General features: G+C 39.8%; 1 protein-coding gene across 6 annotated transcripts in view; it reads right to left on the bottom strand.

Annotated features, from left to right (window-relative positions):
* Positions 1-4,571: 4,571 nt before the first annotated feature.
* Positions 4,572-19,636, bottom strand: part of LOC122560762 (protein ELFN1-like) — a 401,229-nt gene continuing 386,164 nt past the window's right edge. For 3 of the 6 annotated variants that reach the window (XM_043711821.2, XM_087997729.1, XM_087997730.1), the window contains 2 exons: positions 16,404-16,494; positions 4,572-7,813 (listed from right to left, as the gene is read on the bottom strand). In XM_043711821.2, coding sequence (XP_043567756.1) covers positions 5,188-7,560 — 2,373 coding nt within the window. In that variant the 5' untranslated portion in view covers positions 7,561-7,813; positions 16,404-16,494 and the 3' untranslated portion in view covers positions 4,572-5,187. The remainder of the gene's footprint in view (positions 7,814-16,403; positions 16,495-19,636) is intronic. The other 3 variants (XM_043711824.2, XM_087997728.1, XM_087997727.1) reach the window with 1 other exon arrangement.

The raw sequence follows: 19,636 nt of genomic DNA, 5'->3' as shown, positions 1-19,636 counted from the left end.
GAATTCTGCAACATATGCCTACCCAATGTTAATTAACATCTCTAAATATAGATGATCTTATCGTTGTAACAGTGTTTCTGTTTGTTGACTGTTGTTTTTCCTTCAATATACCAGTAACTCCAAAGGTATTTTACCGGGTGTAAAGCATTTTGGGACATTGTGAAATTGGGTAAGGAACTACACAATTGCAAGTCCTTTAATTCTTTTCATAACTTACTTGATTCATATAGATTCCGTTCTTTCAGGAACGACACAAAATCTTAACTGTCTTTTCCATCTCAAGACATAGGGAGATTTTACCTTTCTCACCATCGCAGAGTCCTTCATTCACATTCTTCCAGCCTGAACCCATGACCTCATTGTAAACAAACGGATAGTGCAATTTATTTATTTCCACCAGTGTGGAACCTATATGCAGCACCCTTTATAGGAAAAATAATCTTCCACAGGAGAGCTTGGAATCAACTGAGAAGCTGATTGCCTGTTAAATGTAGAAGGTGACACTGAATTAACATTCCCGGCTCATTTCTTCACAATGTCAGACAAGGAGGAACTATTTTCGTTATCTCTGCGTGATCCCTGTTCCCTTGTCCCACTCTCCTCCAGGCTTGCTGAGCCCGCACTTGTTGTAATGTCTCTTGCTCCCTTTCATTCTACACAGCTGCAAAGAAAGACACCATCTGGCAGCATCACACCAGGAGGGAACTTATTGTAGCAGCCACGACAAATGCTTTTTTATGTGGTGAATGAGTTATTAATTGTTACAATTGTCGATGACAAGTCTTGGAGATAAAACACCCCACTGCAATTATTCCATCATTGTACTGCGCTCTGAGGAACTGTTTACTAACCTGGTGTGTGACACATGTGCTGTGCTTCATTTGTTTTATTGCTGTTAGAACATTTGAACGGAAGCCAGTGCACTCCAAGACAATGCTAGTGTTTCCTGCTTTTCAGAGCATTTTTTGTACTACCTATCAATGCCTCTACTTTTCGGCTTGCTCAAATCTAAACTTGTTACACTGGTTCCATGTTTTAACTCATTCCTTTCCTAGATTTTAACACTGTCAGATTATTTACCTCATGAGTTTTCCTTTGAGCAATTTGCAATCATTTAAAACTCAAGGACAGATTTTTGACATAACCTGTAGCTTTGGGGAACTGCCTCATATTTGGTTCCCTTAGCAGTGAGCTCTGAAATTTCCTCTAAACCTCTCCGCCTCTCTCTCCTTCTTGGTGCTCTCCATAAAATCTAGCTTTTCAACTGGAAATTTGGCCAGCTGCCCTATTTCCTCTATATGTGGCTTGGTATCACATTTGTGAAACGCTTTTTGATGTTTTATTCCATTAAAAACATTATATAAATGTATTTTGGCATTCCCTGTAGATTGTGACTGAAATTAAATTGAATAAAATCAAATTAAATTAAATTAAATTAAATCATTTTGCAGTTTCCCTCATACCCATCACCATTTTGATTCCTTAATTTGAAAAACAAGAACAGGAGGATTCTGAATATCATGTTCAATACCTCCCATCAATGAAAACTACAACATTCTTGGCAGTCATATAAAATCCCTCCCAGCTCAATTGGTTGATTTATGATTTACCCTGAGCTGTAAAAGGGTGAGGGAAAGTGGAGTTGGGGAAGGGAAGAAATCAAGCTAAAATAATTCTCTCCATTAACAGCCAATCATCTCCTTCTGAAAGGTTTGCACATGGATATTGAGAGAGAACAGTATTAGGATTGTTGAAGATAACCAGCCTCCCACCCCACCCTTCTATTCTGTGCCATCAAGGATCCAAAATCCTATCACAGTCACTACTCAAGTTCATATTGATTACTTGACATAAATATCTTTCTTAATACAACGTTCTCAGAATATGAAAGAATGGAGGCACATTTACAAGTCAAACATTAGTAATTAAACAAGAAAATGTTTACTTGAGAGCTATATCAAGACTTGCAAGTTTAACCCCATGTTTATCTACCTTCTTTGGAAGATGAATTTACCACAGAACAATAAGCATGCAGGTAATTGGAAGGAGTAGGCCTTATTCACCCACATGACCCTTTCCTTTCCTATAGTTATGTGGATGTATCCAGTTAATCTTAATGTACAATGGTTAAATGCTTCCTCATTGATCCATTAGGTGTGATTATGTCAGCTCAGGATTTTCCCACCATGGTAATATTCTGAATCAAAAAACAGGAAAAAAACAGGAAAACAACAGAAGGTGTTGAAAACAAAGAATTGACTTTCATTTCAGAAATTGTGGAAGACAGTAGTGTTCCCACATGATGTGGCACAGATATACGAATGTGATTACATTCTCATGCCATGAGTCTTAATTTTAAGCTAAAGGTAAAGTGGAGAGGAAGAACAATTCAGAAGCAACTAAAATGTTAGAACTTTGGGGGATCAAAAATAGGGAAAAATTCAACAATGGCTATTTTGAGTAACTGTGAACAACTGGTTTTAAATCTGTTGTGGATGAACTGGGAGTATGAACCTGTCAGAAGATGGCACTCGAGTGTGGAATGAGCAGTTCCTCTGTAAAACTTAGGTAGAAGCTCATATTTTGCTCTTTCTGGATCATCATGGCCAAAATGTTTTATCCGGTCTGGTTTCAATAGTTTCGTCTGATTCAGGAACACAGGAGCAAGAGTATGTCTTTGCCACAGATTTGTCTTTTCAGGCTGTTGCAATACCAAATGAATCTTCATGCCTTCAGCAAATTTGAATATGTGGCTTTCCATTCCATCATATAAGTGCTTAATAAATACAGTGAATGGTTGAGGTTCCCAAAGCACCACTAGTTACATTATTACAATTAGTGTACTTGCCAATATCTCTACTTTGTCTCCCAACACAAAGACAAATCAATAATTTATCTTCAATTCTATGAAGTTTAACTTGAGGTGACTGTTTCATGTGGAGATCTTTTATCAAATGCCTTTCTGAAACCCATATAAATAGCATTGATGGATATTCCCTTGTTAACATCTCTGGTCACTTGTTCAAAAAATTAATTGCGTTTCTCAGACACGATCTTGCCTCTATGAGTCCATGTTGGTTGTCTCTGATCAGCTGAAAATGTTCAAGGTGTTCATTCTAAGTCTAAATATAGACTCTAATAATTTCATAACACTGACGTTAGTATCTGGTGTATAATTTCATGTTTTCCTCTTATATCTTTCTGAAATAGTGATGTGACATATACAGTTTTCCAGTCTAAAGGAGAATGGTTCTTGAATCAACAGAATTTGGAAAATTATAATTAGGGTGGCTGCAATGTTCTAACTTTCTTCAAACTCTGGGGGAGAAACCTTCCTAGTCTTGAGAATTTGTCACTCTTTAGTATCATTATTTTCTGCATTCCTGTTATTTTGCTTGGATTAATTTTGGTGCAACCTTGCCTTGATTCATTATGAACTTGCTTGTACGTTCCAGCACGCTGACCATTTTCTCTGCAGGATATATAGATTTTAATGATTTAGCATGTCCCCCATTTCCTTATTTTCTTTGAAAATGTCAGAATTATCAAGTATTTTTGAATGGGCTCCACATTGCTCCTGATTACCTGCCTTTTTACACCTTAGTTTTTTGTGTGTTGATTTTCATATCCTTTGCAGATTTCTTCTCATACTCTCATTTTATAACTCTTACCATTTGTTTTGTCAGGTTTTGCTGTTCTCTGTATCTTTCAGCATTTATTAATGATCCATACACATTTCCCATTGCTGCTAGCAAAAAGAAGCTACATCTTACTCCAGCTGCGGACGTTACCTATTTAAAATAAATAAATTGAAAATGTCTTGCTTGCAAATTTTATCTTTCTTGGTATGATCTGAATGGATTCTGCATTACATAATTGTCTGGCACTGAGCTGGAATGGATGCTGTATTATCTGATTTTAATTCATCTGAGTGACCTTTATCACATGTTTAAAACTTTAAACAAATGAGTCATTAGTACTTGAACAATAACTGTACTGCATTTTTTTGAATCACACGGTTAGTTGGTTGGCTTCAGTGAAAGGCTTGTCTGAGAGAAAAGGGCAAAAGGAAACTGTTGTAGGCCTTAATAGATTTAAGGTCACTTACACCGATGTGAATGATAAGGCAGCCATGTATATGCATGTCCAAGTGGCGGTTTGGGAGATGAGAACAAGATTGACCACTGCTGTGATATGCCCCAAGATCAAGTCACCTGAAGCAGTGATTATTTAGATTTGGACATGAAAAGTTAACACTTGGGGTAGAAGGGGTTTTCAGTAAATCACTCCTCATTCTTCAAAGTATGTCATTGGCTGTAAATTATTTTTATAGCATCCTGTGGTCAGGAAAGACATTACAGAAATATAAGTATTGTTTTCCTTGTTTTAATTCTTTTTATTTCCTTTTTTGGTTTCTCTCTAACTTCCTCTGTTTCTTTGTGTTTGTTCCTTTCTATATCTTCCTCTCTGTCTCTTTTACTCTCTTTCCTTTGCTCCTTTTGCAGGTGAAGATTTCACTCCAGATGAGAAAACCCATTACTTCGACCAATGAGACAGAAAGAGAATGTGACAGAAGAAACCACTCAGTGCATTTCTTTCACCAGTCCAGTTTTATCCAAAGCTCAGGGCCAGTTGTTAGACATTCACTGGGAACCAAACAGACTATTCTGTAAAATCCGCAATTAAAACCTGATACAAACAGGCAAAAAAATCCAGAAACATCATTGCAAATATAGAAATTTATCTGTACAGAACTGCAGGGGCAAAGGAGGGGGGGGGAATCTTACTGGTAAATATTACTGTACAATGCAAGGTGTGAGCAGTGTGTGAGCTACAATTACACGGCACAGTCCAGTCACGGTGTACATTGTACAACGAACAATGCCCCATGTACACTACAGTGAGTCACAGTCACAGGACAGAGTCATGCGATAAATAATATCCAATATTCCAAGGCATTGGATTTCCTTTTTATTATATATCATATATATATATACACATATATATATTATATATATGCATATATATATAGTGAGGGAGAAAAAGAGAAATCCTTTACACAGGTTTTAGAGTTCAGTTTCAAGAATTCTTAGTGCATTCAGTTCTTTTTAAGAAGTTAATATAATTGGGTAAAAACAGATATTTTCATGTTTTTTTTGGTCCAATTTAGTCTTGATGAGTGAGGAGTCAAGATTTGTGCTGACTGGAAACTCCTTTCCAGTAATCTAGAATATCATGCAAGTCCTCATCTGTTGCGAATTGTACTTTCTTCCTCAGCGCATACCCTGCAGCAAGGTATTCATCCTTCCTGTGCCACTTCTCATGAGGTTTGTAACGCTCCCAGACCCCCTTAGAGGGTTTGCTGGAGTATTCTGGGCTGGAGGCATAGCTGACGCTGTGGTACTGGGGGGAGAACTGAGTGTAGGCCAAATTTCTCCTGGATCGAGATCGTGGGAGGGCTTCAAGGACACATGGACTTGGACTCCTCATCTGCTTTCGCTCTCCATGATGCAAGCCAGCATAGAGGTGTGAGTGGTCACTGTAGGGCTGCTTTTGCCCTGTTTCTGATCTCACAATGCGACATGGGGTTCCGCTTAGGATGGCACTGCGTGTTGGAGAGGTCCTTTCAATGTATTTTGCTTCTGATTTGTACCTGGGACCAGCATAGATCTCAGAACGCACTGATCGAGGACTGCGCACAGAGCAGTTAGAAGAGATGCTGGGACATTTGGGTGCTGCGTCCATACTGCTATGTCTCTTTAGTGGGTGGTAGCTTTCCCGGTAAATAGGGGACAGGAACCCTGATTTTCCCTGGGACTGTTCGGAAACCAAAAAGTCCTGGGGCTCCACTGATGCCAAGGTCCTAGCACTAGGACCTCGGAAGGAGCTGGACTCTGTCTGCAGAGCATCAATGCAGTTATTGATGATCAGATTCACTTGATCCACTTCTTTTGCTATGGTTGATATTTCAGCGGCAGAGTCCTGACTCTCTCCAAACATACTCTCGAGGATATCTCTGTGATATGGATGTTCACCTGTCCTCACATCCATATAGTTTCCTCGACTGAGCTTCGGACTTTCAATCACCTCCCGGAGATTGTACTCTTCCAGATCCCCTGCTGAAGGTAGGAAAGGCATCCTGGATGACATCATGTCGGAGGGTGGGACTGGCTTCTGTGCCATTTGGGTGATGGTGATGGTCTCCAACTCTGGGGCATATTTCAGCTCAATGATTGTCTTCTTGGCATTTCCTGATTTCTTGTTCTTTACTTGTTCCTCTTTTTTTTTACGCAGACAGTAATAGGTCACACCCAAGATGATGACTACCCCAAAGAGGCAACCCAGAATGGTCATGATGTAATGAGTGGTATTGGAAGTGGCAGGCAATGGCTTTGCTTTGGCTTTAGCCCTTGTTGAGAAGGTTACACAAGTTTGATTGTATCTCAGCGAATTTTGAATGGAAGCCACACAATATGTATAATTAGTATGGGGAATTAATTCTTCAATTTTAATTTCCTCCTTTTCTGTGGATAGGCTCTTTATGTCCGTATACATGCTGTTGTTATATTGTACCAGGATGTTTTCTTTCCGAATAGGGAATGGAATGTGGACCAGAAGGGTTGCTGTTGTGTAGGTGATCTCTTTTAACTTTATTACTGGTGTATCGTCAATATTCATGATGGGGGTCTGAAAGGATATCAATGGAGTAGACTCTTCACCTGATGGGCAATCTTCAGCTTCACAGGGACTTTCTGGGACAGTAGTAGTTGAGGGTTTCTGTGTGAAGATAAACCTGGGATCAACAGAGTCAAGGTCTTCATTGCACATTGAAGCAAGTACACTCAATGCATCCTTGGAACTGGCCTGGCCTTGGTTCAGCAAAAGATACCCAGCAAAATCTGAAGGAGATGTACATTGAGTTCGATCGTAGCTCCTGGTGGTGTTGTTGAACTGCACCAGCCATTTCAAGAAGCCCAGTAGATCACAGGAACAATAAAATGGATTGCCGTAGAGTTCACAAGTGGTGAGCTTGCCAAGACCGAGGAAGGTGGAACTTTCCAAGGTTTGCAACCGGTTCATGGAAAGGTCGATGTTCATTACATTGGGACATTCCCAAAAAGAATTGGGGCTCACCACCTCAATGAGATTGGCCTGGAGATAGAGGTATTCAAGCCTGCCCAGCCCCCGCAGGATTCCCTCCGTGATGTTCCGAAGTTTATTGAATCCCAGTTGCAAAACACGCAGGTTGTACTGAGCAGAGAAGGCTCCATCCTCAATGTAAGAAATCTGATTCTTGGTCAGATTGAGTTCTGTCAGGTTACCAAACCTATTGAGCGAGGAATACTGGACGCTTTTGATCTTGTTCTCATTCAGCCGTAGGTCCACTATGGTACTGTTGATGTGCTGAGGAATGGATTCGTATGGTGGTTGGTTTTGGCTACAAATGGCCAGCCACACAAACCCTTTCTCCCCTTCAATGAGCCAGCAGTCACCATAAACACCAGCAGCATTCATCAACGAGGCTAGTGAGACCCAGAGAATGAAACTGTGCAGAGCCATCCCCTTGTGCTCTGAGGGGGTTTGTGAGCAAAATCTTCCAATAACACTCACCTGCTCAATAAATGATGCTGAATTGTTCTGTAGCTCTAAAATCAAAACTGTCCTTGAAACTCTAGCTATTAAACTGAGGTGTCGTAACTTTCTCGTCTGTATAATTCATGATATTTCCCTATTCCAATTTTCTTTATGGTAACTTCTCATTTGATCCCTTTGTACTTCCAGTACATTTCAATAGATGGTTTCATCTGCTTTTCTGGAAAATAAGAAAAGAGAAAAATGCAGTGAAAATGAACTGAAATCGTTTTCAGTCAGGTTACATTGTGACTTTAGACCTCTTGCCTAGTAAACCAGTCCTTAACTTCCTTTCAGGCTGCTCATGCCTCAGCCCATTCTATTTTGCTACTATGTGTACTCATTGCTCCCTTTATTTTTCAATACTACCTGCCCAAATGTTGGGACAAAAGGTTAGTTTTAATGAAGGAGTTTGATAGGGTCATTAAGCAGAAATTGTTTCTACAGGCAAAAGAGTCAGTAACTAGAGAGTACAGTTTTGAGTAATGGGCAAATGAGGCAGAGGAGACTGAGAAGAATTTTCTTTTTATGCAATAAATTGTTATGATCTGGAATACGCTGCTTGAAGAGATAGTGGAATCAGATTCTGTAACAACTTTCAAAAGCAAACTTGATGAATTAAAACAAAAATGCATGGTTAAGGGGAAAGAGAAGAGCGGCATTGGACTAATTGGATAGCTGTTTCAAACAGCCATATATTCTGTGGACCAACTGGTTCTCTCACATCTATTTGGAATCAGTTTTAAAGTCTAGGCCAATATGAGTGATGGTGGCTCCTTTCTCTGAAGGGGGACTGGAACTGTTAAGCCTTGTGTGCTATTGTTCTTTGCAAAGTGTGAAATTGCTCCCATTATTATCTGTCATAAAACATCCAGCCACGAGTTCTTCATTGTTGAGTTACATTTGATGGATTCATACGACAGAGATTGGATCAGTGCAGGCTGCATGCTGAAAAGCCAGAGAATCAACAGTATAGGAGATAACCATTCAGCCACAGCTCTTTTGAAGAGCTGTTCGATTGGACTCACTCTCTTTCCCCTTTGGTCTAAAATGTCTTTAGGTATAAATCCTTTACGAAGTAATTAATGAATCTGCTTCCTTACCCTTTCAGCAGATAACAGGTTGTTACACATAAAATAAAACCCTCATCCTCCTCTTGGCTCATATTTTACACTTCCATCCTCTTGTTAACAACCAATCCACTCTTTATAACAAACATGGACTGTCCAGTTGAAGGCAGCATATATCTGAGCACCATAGACCAGTTTAATTCCCAGTTTTTTCTGACTGTGTGTTGTGTACAGCTGTGACAGGGCCCATGAATTTCTCAGTGAAAATACCAGAGGCCAAGTAGCACTTTGTGAATTATAATCCTGCACAAATTACAACTACAGGACTGGAAGGGAGGCTTGGCAAAAATCATGTATCCACTCCACTGTTTATGGACTAGTTGGTGTCTACAGAATGACAAAGCCTTGATGGGGTTTTTAAAACAGGATAAACATTTTAAATTTGTGGCATTGCTGGACCTGGAGCCAACAGATGTCAGCAAGCACCGATTGATGGGAAAATGGGATTTAGTGTGAGCTGATATTTTTGAGAAAATTTTAAGTTTATGTGGGGTTAATTTTGACAGAGTTAAAATAGTGATATCTAGAGTTAACAAAGAAATGAATAAATGGTTCAGAAGCAGATAAACTGAGGCAGAACTGGAAATGGGAGATATCAGGTATGGGAAAGTAAATGCTTGAAAAACTTCCCTCATTTTGTCTTCACTAGGATGCAATAGAACTCAGGTTGATAGTTATTAAAGAAGCCTTGAGTTGTAGAATGTCTGTATTTTGATATGTTCTTTAACATTTTCATATAATTAAATCAACTTGACGCCACCTCTCAGAAACATTTCAAAGTGCTTCAAAGAGAGTGAATCACATCATACCATGACCACAAAGGTTAACAGATTTAGCATTTCATTGAACAGATGCACCAGTTCCAACAGTGCAGGACTCTCTGTTATGTGCTGAACTGTCAGCATGGATCATTCTCTCAACTTTCAGAGAGGGATTAAATTTCAGAGCTTTAATTTATGGAATTGAAGGGGAGAAATTGGTTCAGTAATTCTGGGTTAAGAAAGAGGGAGGAAAAAGTTTGTTAGGAATATTACTGCAGATGGATAATGCATATGTGGACAAGTGTACAGGCAGGACTTACTGCCATTATTAGGTAGATTGCTGCCATTCTGAGTTCACATATAAAGAATAGCCACTCATTTAAGGTATTATAGGTTTGCACTGTATGAAACTACATATAGGTCAGCACATTAGGAGGAAGGAAAATAATGCCCGTGCAGATTTCAATGAGTTTGTAAAATGCTGGGTGAATATGATTATCGCTAATTTTAGATATAAGTATAGCATGACTTAGGCTTAATTTGCAATCATTGATGCATCCATACCCCATACCATTGCAATGTGCAAATGAAGAATGTAATGAGATGTACCACTGAACCAGGCATAATTCTCTAGTTGGTGTAGATCCTGGGAGATGCACTTTTATCCCTATGAGAATCTACTCTTTATAAGCATCATCTGTGTCTGAGAAGCAAGAATCTGTTACTGGCTGCCAACATTTCAGTCTGCAGGGATATACTCTGTCAATTTTTAAATTTTTGATACAGCGAGAAATGCAGATCAAGTATTAACTCCCTGATACATTCCATCCCTGAAACTGAAAAGATGAGATAACTCAGAAAGGTTCGCAGTACTATCTGGCTTTTGAGGAAGAAAGTAAAAATTGGCTTTCATATTCATGGTCTTGGAGCTCCCCAAAACTCTTTATAGATAGTGAAGCCACCATTTCAGTACACATAGTCAAGTCCCACAAATAAAAATGAGGACCTGATAATTTGTTTTAGTGTTGAACATTCTCCTCAGTGCCTTGAGGAGAAATCCTTTGCTTTCCTTTAACCAGCATTATAGGATATTTCATATGTACATGAGGGGCTAGCATCTCTGACGGTGGTGGAATCTCTGACGCCAAAATTCACTGGATTTATCACCTTGAGTACATGGTGAAGTATCCAGAGTGTAGCTTGATCCTATGTTTTTCTGAAAAGTAAAAGCCCGACCCATTGAGCCACGGCAGACATTTGGCAAAGTAAAAGAAAGGAGTGTAACCAGTTTTGCATTTGTGTAAAATAATGAATTGCAGTCAGAAATTATGCATTATGCCCTTGCTGCTTTAGAATAGGATTTGGGGAGGATATAAACTGTAAAATCTGGAGACTGGTTGATTAAAAATGAAGAAAAGACAAGAAAGAATGTTGAGAGTCACAAATACCTTCTTTGTAAAACAAAGAGAGAAAGGAGCCAGTTAAAAAGCAGACAAAGTGTTTGTAACCTGGTCAAAATCATATGTACAAAAGATAAATATTACTTCCACTGGCAGGAGGATCAATCATCAGTAGAGACAGATTTAAGATAATTGCTAAAAGAATCAGAGGAGGAAAGATTTTTGTATGCAATTGTGTTATTGTGAACTGGAATGTACTGCCAGAAAGATGGTGGTGGAAGCAGTTTCAATCATTCCTTTCAAAAAGCAACAGGGTAAGTACTAGGAGGGAAAAGAATTGCAGTGCTATGGGGAAAGAGCAGGCTGGGCAGATTAGCCTCTTTCTTATCTGTGTGCTTCTATGAATGAATTTTCTTTTCAAAATGTATCTGCATAATCAATGTCCAAGGAGAGACATGTAAGAGATGTGGAAAGATGACCATTTCCATGAACTCTAGAACAGCCCTATAAGGAGGATTTTCTGGGACTATTTCAAGATTTTAAAAACATTCATCAGCTGCTTTTTAAATAGTAAAACAACCACTATTTATTTATGTCTAAGAATGCAAAGGACGGCTTACACATTAAATGATCTCGGCCAGTATTCATTTAAAAGGATTCATAAAAAATATGTTCTCACAAGAATATCGGCAGCCTTAATGGAACTCATTAAAACTAGAGGCATGCAGGGATGAGACCAGATTATCCATTCATGAGGACTGAAACATTGATGCAATGTCTGAGCTGATGGAGGTTCGGAGAGCAGCACGTACACGCAAATACAGTTAGCTGAGCTGTGTGCATATTTAATCAAAACAACATTTTTTAAAAATTCACTTGCAGGATGAGGGTCCTACTAGCCAGGCTGGCATTTATTAGGCGAAAGTGAGGACTGCAGATGCTGGAGATCAGAGTCAAGATTAAAGTGGTGCTGGAAAAGCACAGCAGGTCAGGCAGCATCTAAGGAGCAGGAAAATCGACGTTTCGAGCAAAAGCCCTTGATTCCTGATGAAGGGCTTTTGCCCGAAATGTCAATTTTCCTGCTCCTGGGATGCTGCCTGACCTGCTGTGCTTTTCCAGCACCACTCTAATCTTGAGGCTGGCATTTATTGCCCATCCCAGGGATGTCAACTATATTGCTGTGGATCTGTAGACCAGGCCAGGTAAAGATGGCAGTTTCCTTCTTTGAAGGATATTAGTGAACCAGATGTATTTTTCTGACATTAGACTCTTAATTTCAGATTTTTATTGCATTCAAATTCCACCATCTGCCATGGAAGGATTTGAACTTAGGTCTGCAGATCAGCACCTGGACCTCTGGATTAAATGTACAGCGATAATACCACTAGGTCATTGCCTATTCATGTGTCATCCCCATGCACTTTTAATCACACTGCTGTATAAATTTCTGGCTTGGGTACTTTCATGCAGTGTGTGTGTGTGTGTGTATCAATATGTGTACATGTACACTTATGGATGTGAATGCTTTGTAACATTTAGGTTGAAGCATCTCATCTAATTTTTACAAATGTTAATTCACATTGTCCTTCTATTTCTAAAATGGTCCACTGCAATAGTAATCTCCTCCCATTATCACCGCCCACACCCCGACCCCCTGCTCTGTTTTCAGAACATTATCTTGCCAATAATCATTGGCAAAGTTAAACGAGCAATTTTATCTCAGCAAGCAAATGAGTGGGATGATCACTAGATTGTCAAATAATCTTTTGTTGTCTCTCAGAAGCCCTCTGAAACCTAATTTCATATCATTGAAGCAAAAACATAGAAACAAAAAAGTTAGGAACAGGAGTTTACCATTCACCCCCTTGAGCCTGCTCTGTCATACATTACAATCATGGCTGATCATCCAGCTCAACACCCTAACCCCCTCCTGCTCTCCCCCACTCCCCCAACTATTACCACCACCAGCACCAATATCCCTTGATCCACAAGAGCTCCTTTTTCATGAAAACACATCATGTGTTTCTGTGATAGTGAATTCCACAGCTCACCATTTTCTGGGTGAAGACATTTCTCTTCATCTCAGTCCTAACAGGTTTTCCCTTTATCCTTTAAATATAACCTCTGGTTCTGAAAAACCATTAAGATCATCCTTCCTGAGTATAATCTGTCTAGTCCTTTTGAATTTTATGAGATCTCCCCTCATCTTCTGAACTCCAGTGAAACAATCCTAACCTTCTCAATCTCTCCTCATATGTCAGTCTTGCCATCCCAGAAATCAATTTGGTAAAACTTTGCTGCACTCCCTTTGTAGCAAGAACATCCTTCCCCAGATAAGGAGACCAAAAGTGCACACAATATTCTAGGTGTGTCTTCACTAAAGCTCTGTATAATTGCAGGAAGACATCCTTGGTCTTGTACTTGAATTCTCTTGCTATGGAGGCCAACATACAGTTTGCTTCTTTATTGCCTGCTATACCTGCATGTTTACCTTCAGCAACTGGTACGCAACGACACTCGGGTTTCGTTCAACATTCCCTCTTCCAACTTATAGCCATTCAGATAAAAATCTGCCTTCCTATTTTTGCTACCAGAATGGACAACCTCACATTTATCCACATTACACTGCATCTGCCATGCATTGGCCCACTCACTCAATCTGTCCAAATCACACTGCTACATCTCTGCATCCTCCTCACAGCTCACCCTTCCACACAGCTTTGTATCTTCTTCAAATTTTGAGATATTATATTTAGTTCCCTTATCTAAATTATATAATATATTATGCATAGCTGGAGTTCTAGTATCAATCTCTGAGGCAACCTACTAGTCATTGCCATTCAGAAAAGGACCCTGTTATTTCAACTCCTTGTTTCCTGTCTGCTCAACTTTTTAATCCATCTCAATATATTACTCCCAATTCTATGTGCTTTAATTTTGCACATTAATTGTTTATGTGGGACTTCTTTGAAAAGCGCTCTGAAAATCCAAGTGTATCCACTGACTCCCCCATCAACTCTACCAGTTACATCCTTGAAAAATTCCCGTAATTTATCAAGCATGTACATTTTGTCAATCCATGCTGACTGTATCTGATCCTACCACTGTTTTCTAAGTGCTTTGCAATAAAATCCTTAATAATGGGCTGTAGCATATTTCCCACTACCTACATCAGACTCACTAATCTGTAATTCCCTCTTTTCTCTCTACCTCCCTTTTTAAATAATAGGGTTACATTAGCCAACCCTGAAGAAGGGCTCATGCCTGAAACGTCAATTCTCCTGCTCCTTGGATGCTGCCTGACCTGCTGCGCTTTTCCAGCAACACATTTTCAGCTCTCATCTCCAGCATCTGCAGTCCTCACTTTCTCCTTACATTAGCTATTGTCCAATCTGTAGGAAGTGTTCTGGAGTCTAAAAAGCCTTGGAAGATGACCACTAATGTAATCACTATTTCTGGGACCACTTCCTTAAATACTCTGGAAAGTAGATTACCAGGTCCTGGGGATTTATCTGCCTAAAATCCTACAATTTCTCCAAAATCATTTCTTTACTTATACAGATTTGCTATAGTTTCTCTCTCTCTCTCTCTCTCTCTTTCTCTCTCTCATTAAAAACTGTTCCCCATGATTTCTGGTATGTTACTTATGTCCTCCTTTGTGAAGAGAGAAGCAAAGTTATAATGTCATGTCAATGTTACCCTGCCCTTGATAGCAGGTCTTAGCCTGATAACAGTTTTAAAATATGCTAACATTTTATCTAGACTAATCTTGTCTTTCCTGCTCTATAGAAGGTTAAGACCAACTGAATTGAGTTCCTTTTACTTTGAAAGGAATTAATAGGATAGCAAGAGAGAAACCATTTCTATTGATAGAAATTTTAAACAAGGGAACATCATATTAAAACCAGTATAAGGCCATTCAGGATAGAAGACAAAATGGTGGTGTAAGTGCGGAATTCACTCTGAGAAATAAACAGTTGATGCCAACTTACTAACATTAAATATGAAATTGATATATTCATTGATATTAATTAGAGCCAAAGTAGATCAATGGAGTAAATCAGCTGCTAACAGCCTCAAAGGGTTGAACGGCCTATCTTTGCTTTATTCTAACAAGTAATTACATTTGTCAACAGTTTTAACTTCTCACCCTCGTATTCAAATACTTCACGTTATCAACTCTCTATTTCTGTAAGCTCTTCCATCTGTATAACCCTGCATTCACTCTGGAATTTTCCACTTTTATCCTTTTGTGCTTTCCAATTGTAATCACTGCACCATTGGCTGTCGGTACTGGGAAAGATGCTACAGTCCATTATTAAAGATTTTATAGAAAAGCACTTAGAAGCACTAAATTCTGTCATCCCTCACTTCAACATTTCCACTCTCTACCTGGCTTTAAGCCTTCCAAGACGCACCTTAAAATGTAACTCTTTGATCAAGCTTTTGGTCACCATTCTAAACATCTTTAAGTAGCTCAATGTCAAATAATTTTTGATAACAATTGTGGGAAACAAAATGGAACATTTTACTATATTAACGACTCTGTAGAAATGCCAATTGTTAGCATTTTTCTTTATTCTTTTGTGGAATGGCAAGGACAGCATTTATTGCCCATCCCTAATTGCCTTTGAACGGAATCACTTGCTCAGCTATTCAGAGGGGAGGGAACTGGATCTTGGGGGGAGTCTCCTCTGCAGAAATGGCTATCAGGCCATAGGAATATCAAGGAGAAAGTGAGGTCTGCAGATGCTGGAGATCAAAGTTGAAACTTTATTGCTGGAACAGCACAGCAGGTCAGGCAGCATCCAGGGAACAGGAGATTCGACGTTTCGGGCACAGGCCCTTCTTCAGGAATGAAGAAGGGCCTGAAGAAGGGCCTGTGCCCGAAACGTCGAATCTCCTGTTCCCTGGATGCTGCCTGACCTGCTGTGCTGTTCCAGCAATAAAGTTTCAACATAGGAATATCAAGGCCATTATGACTGTCATTTATGTGGTAACCTTCTGAATGTTATTGGAACTGCACCAATGTACCTAAGTGGAGCACATCCAATCACTCACACCATTCTCCTGATATGTGTATTGTGGTAAGTCGAGAGACCTTGGGGAGTCAGGAGTTGAGCAACTCAACACTGTCTATCCAGTCTTTATGTATTAGGCTGTTTGGCTCCTGTGACTGACAGAACTGCTTTTCATGAATCTTTAACCTGATTTGAAACATGCGAGATTACACCAGTTTATGGTTTTGATAATATCCCATACACTGCATGGGTGAATTAGTGCTCAAGCTGTTCATGTACTTTATTGCATCTTGAAGATCTGCATAGAACACAAACCTAATGATCCTCTTCAATTACCTGCTGCCTGTCAGATACCATAACAAATTATTTTGAACAGTGAACGTACATTGCGCTGTATCGTATGCCTTTTTACATTCTTTCATTTGTACATTAACCAGGCTGAGAAGCTTTAGCTTGTACCTGTTGATGTGAATGTCATTTTCTCTTTTCAGAAGGAATTGAAGAGAACATGCTGTGATTAGCGAATTAATTATTGAAGCTGGATCCTTACCTGTAGATGAAAGTGATTAAGATATGAGATGTAACTCACAAAGAACTTCATTTGTTCATAGAGATTGTTTCAATTTGCCAAGAGCAGATATAAAATCAATTAAATATCACTCAAAATACTGTCAATGTTGTTTAAAATTTAAATTAATATAGAGAGAGCAGGAGAAAGCAGGGGCCACAGACAGAAAGCAGCACCTTAAAGAATGGGACAGAGAGGTTCCTGGAGATAGACAGTAGCAGCTAAAAGAGCAGATGACAGGAGGACCAAAGACAGAGTAGTAGCTAAAACATCAAAGAGAGAACATTGTGGATACAGAGCAACATCTGAAGGAATGGTGAGAAGAAAGACCCGGAGATAGGGCAGTGTTATGGGAGCTTTGTGATTAAATCCAATTCATGATTCTAGAGCTGGCCTTCTGGGAAATGTCTAACTGCAGTATCTCAGGATTATGGGTCATTGATTGGTTGGTGATATTTTTCTCTTTAATTTTTCAACTCACAGCTAATTTTAAGAATTGTAATGTTTAATTACTTGTACCAAACTTTACTAATAGTAGTAAAGTACATTGGATTGACAGATGAGTATGAGAAAGTGAGGAGTGCAGATGCTGGAGGTCAGAGTTGAAAAGTGTAGCACTGGAAAAACACAGCAGGTCAGGCAGCATCTGAGGGGCATGACAGATGAGTATGTCCTACTTATTTGAAATAGTAAATTTCAATCAGGGAAAGTAGAACATTTGTTGACATAATAAGAATTTAAGCAAAGGTAGGAATACAGACATTAATTAAAACAAACAGTGAAAAAAAACAATTAGTTAAACAATATATAGATAGCAGGGTAGATAATGTGCGGTGGTTATAGAACAGGAGTTCTTATGTAATCCAAGGCAACACGTTTGCAATGTTTATGATGTGAGAAAATTTGGCTGTATTGATCTAGAGGCTGAGCTGCAAACACTGCAATACATCAGGGAGGGGATGTTCCCTCAATACTTTGTCACACCTCTTCGAATATTCATGATTTGGAGGTGCCAGTGTTGGACTGGGGTGCACAAAGTTAAAAATCACACAACACCAGGTTATAGTCCAACAGATGTATTTGGAAGCACTAGCTTTCAGAGCACTGCTCCTTCATCAGGTGGACAACCCTCCGTGTGAAAAAGTTGCTCCTTAGGTCTCTTTTACATCTTCCCCCTCTCACCCTAAACCTCTGCCCTCTAGTTCTGGACTCACCCACCCCAGGGAAAAGACTTTGCCTATTTATCCTATCCATGGCCCTCATGATTTTATAAACCTCTATAAGGTCACTCATCAGCCTCCGACACTCGAGGGAAAACAGCCCAATCTATTCAATCTCTCCCTATAGCTCAAATCCTCCAACCTTGGCAACATCCTTGTAAATCTTTTTTGAACCCTTTCACATTTCATAACATCTTTCCAATAGGAAGGAGACCAGAATTGCATGGAATACTCTAACAGTGGCCTAACCAATATCCTGTACAGCCGCAACATGACTTCCCAACTCCTGTACTCAATACTCTGACCACTATCCTATCTACCTGTGACTCTACTTTCAAGGAGCTATGAACCTGCATTCCAAGGTGTCTTTGTTCAACAACACTCCCTAGGGTCTTACCATTAAGTGTATAAGTCCTGCTAAGATTTGCTTTCCAAAATGCAGCACCTCGCATTTATCTGAATTAAACTCCATCTGCCACTTCTCAGCCCATTGGCCCACTTGATCAAGATCCCATTAATCTGAGGTAATCTTCTTCACTGTCCACTACATCTCCAATTTTGGTGTCATCAGCAAACTTATTAACTTTACCTCTTATTTAGGTTAGATTAGAATAGATTCCCTATAGTGTGAAAACAGGCCCTTCAGCCAACAAGTCCACACCAACCCTCCGAAGAGTAACCCACCCAGTCTCATTTCCCTCTGACTAATGCACCTAACACTATGGGCAATCTAGCATGGCCAATCCACCTAACCTGCACATCTTTATGCTCACATCCAAATCATTTCTATAAATGATGAAAAGTAGTGGACCCAGCACCAATCCTTGTGATACTCCACTGGTCACAGGTCTTTAGTCTAAAAAACAAATGTCCACCACCACCCTCTGTCTTCTACCTTTGAGCCAGTTCTGTATCCAAATGGCTAGTTCTCCCTGTATTCCATGAGATCTAACCTTGCTAACCATGGGGAACCCTGTCGAGCGCCTTACTGAAGTCCACATAGATCACGTCCTTCTTACTTCTTTGTTACTTCTTCAAAAAACTCAATCAAGTTTGTGAGACATGATTTCCCACGCACAAAGCCATGTTGACAATCCCTAATCAGTCCTTGCCTTTCCAAATACATGTACATCCTGTCCCTCTGGATTCCCTCTAACAACTTGCCCACCACTAACGTCAGGCTCACTCGTCTATTGTTCCCTGGCTTGTCCTTGCCACCTCTCTTAAATAGTGGCACCACATTAGCCAACCTCCAGTCTTCCGGCACCTCACCTGTGACTATCGATGATTCAAATATCTCAGCAAGAGGCCCAGCAATCACTTCCCTAGCTTCCCACAGAGTTCTAGGGTACATATAATCAGGTCCTGGGGATTTATCCACTTTTATGTGTTTCAAGACATCCAGCACTTCCTCCTCTGTAATATGTACATTTTTCAAGATGTCGCCATCTATTTCCCTACATTCTATATCTTCCATGCCCTTTTCCACAGTAAATACTGATGCAAAATACTCGTTTAGTATCTCCCCCATCTCCTGCTGCTCCACACAAAGGCGACCTTGTTGATCTTTGAGGGGAAAGTGAAGACTGCAGATGCTGGAGTACCAGAGTTGAACAATGTCGTGCTGAAAAACACAGCAGGCCAGGCAGCATCCGAGGAGCAGGAGAATCGACGTTGTGGGCATAAGAAGTCCTGAAGAAGGGCTTATGCCCGAAACGTCGATTCTCCTGCTCCTCGGATGCTGCCTGGCCTACTGTGTTTTTCCAGCACGACATTTTTCAACTCTGATCTTTGAGAGGCTCTATTCTCTCTCTAGTTACCCTTTTGTCCTTAATGTATTTGTAAAAACTCTTTGGATTCTCCTTAACTTTATTTGCCATAGCTACCTCATGTCCCTGCTTTGC

The sequence above is a fragment of the Chiloscyllium plagiosum genome, unplaced genomic scaffold (genome assembly GCF_037043375.1).
Source record: "Chiloscyllium plagiosum isolate Xiang-an unplaced genomic scaffold, Cpla_swu_hap1 HiC_scaffold_20, whole genome shotgun sequence".
Classification (NCBI taxonomy): Eukaryota; Metazoa; Chordata; class Chondrichthyes; order Orectolobiformes; family Hemiscylliidae; genus Chiloscyllium; species Chiloscyllium plagiosum.
This window is presented reverse-complemented; position numbering and strand designations above follow the sequence as displayed.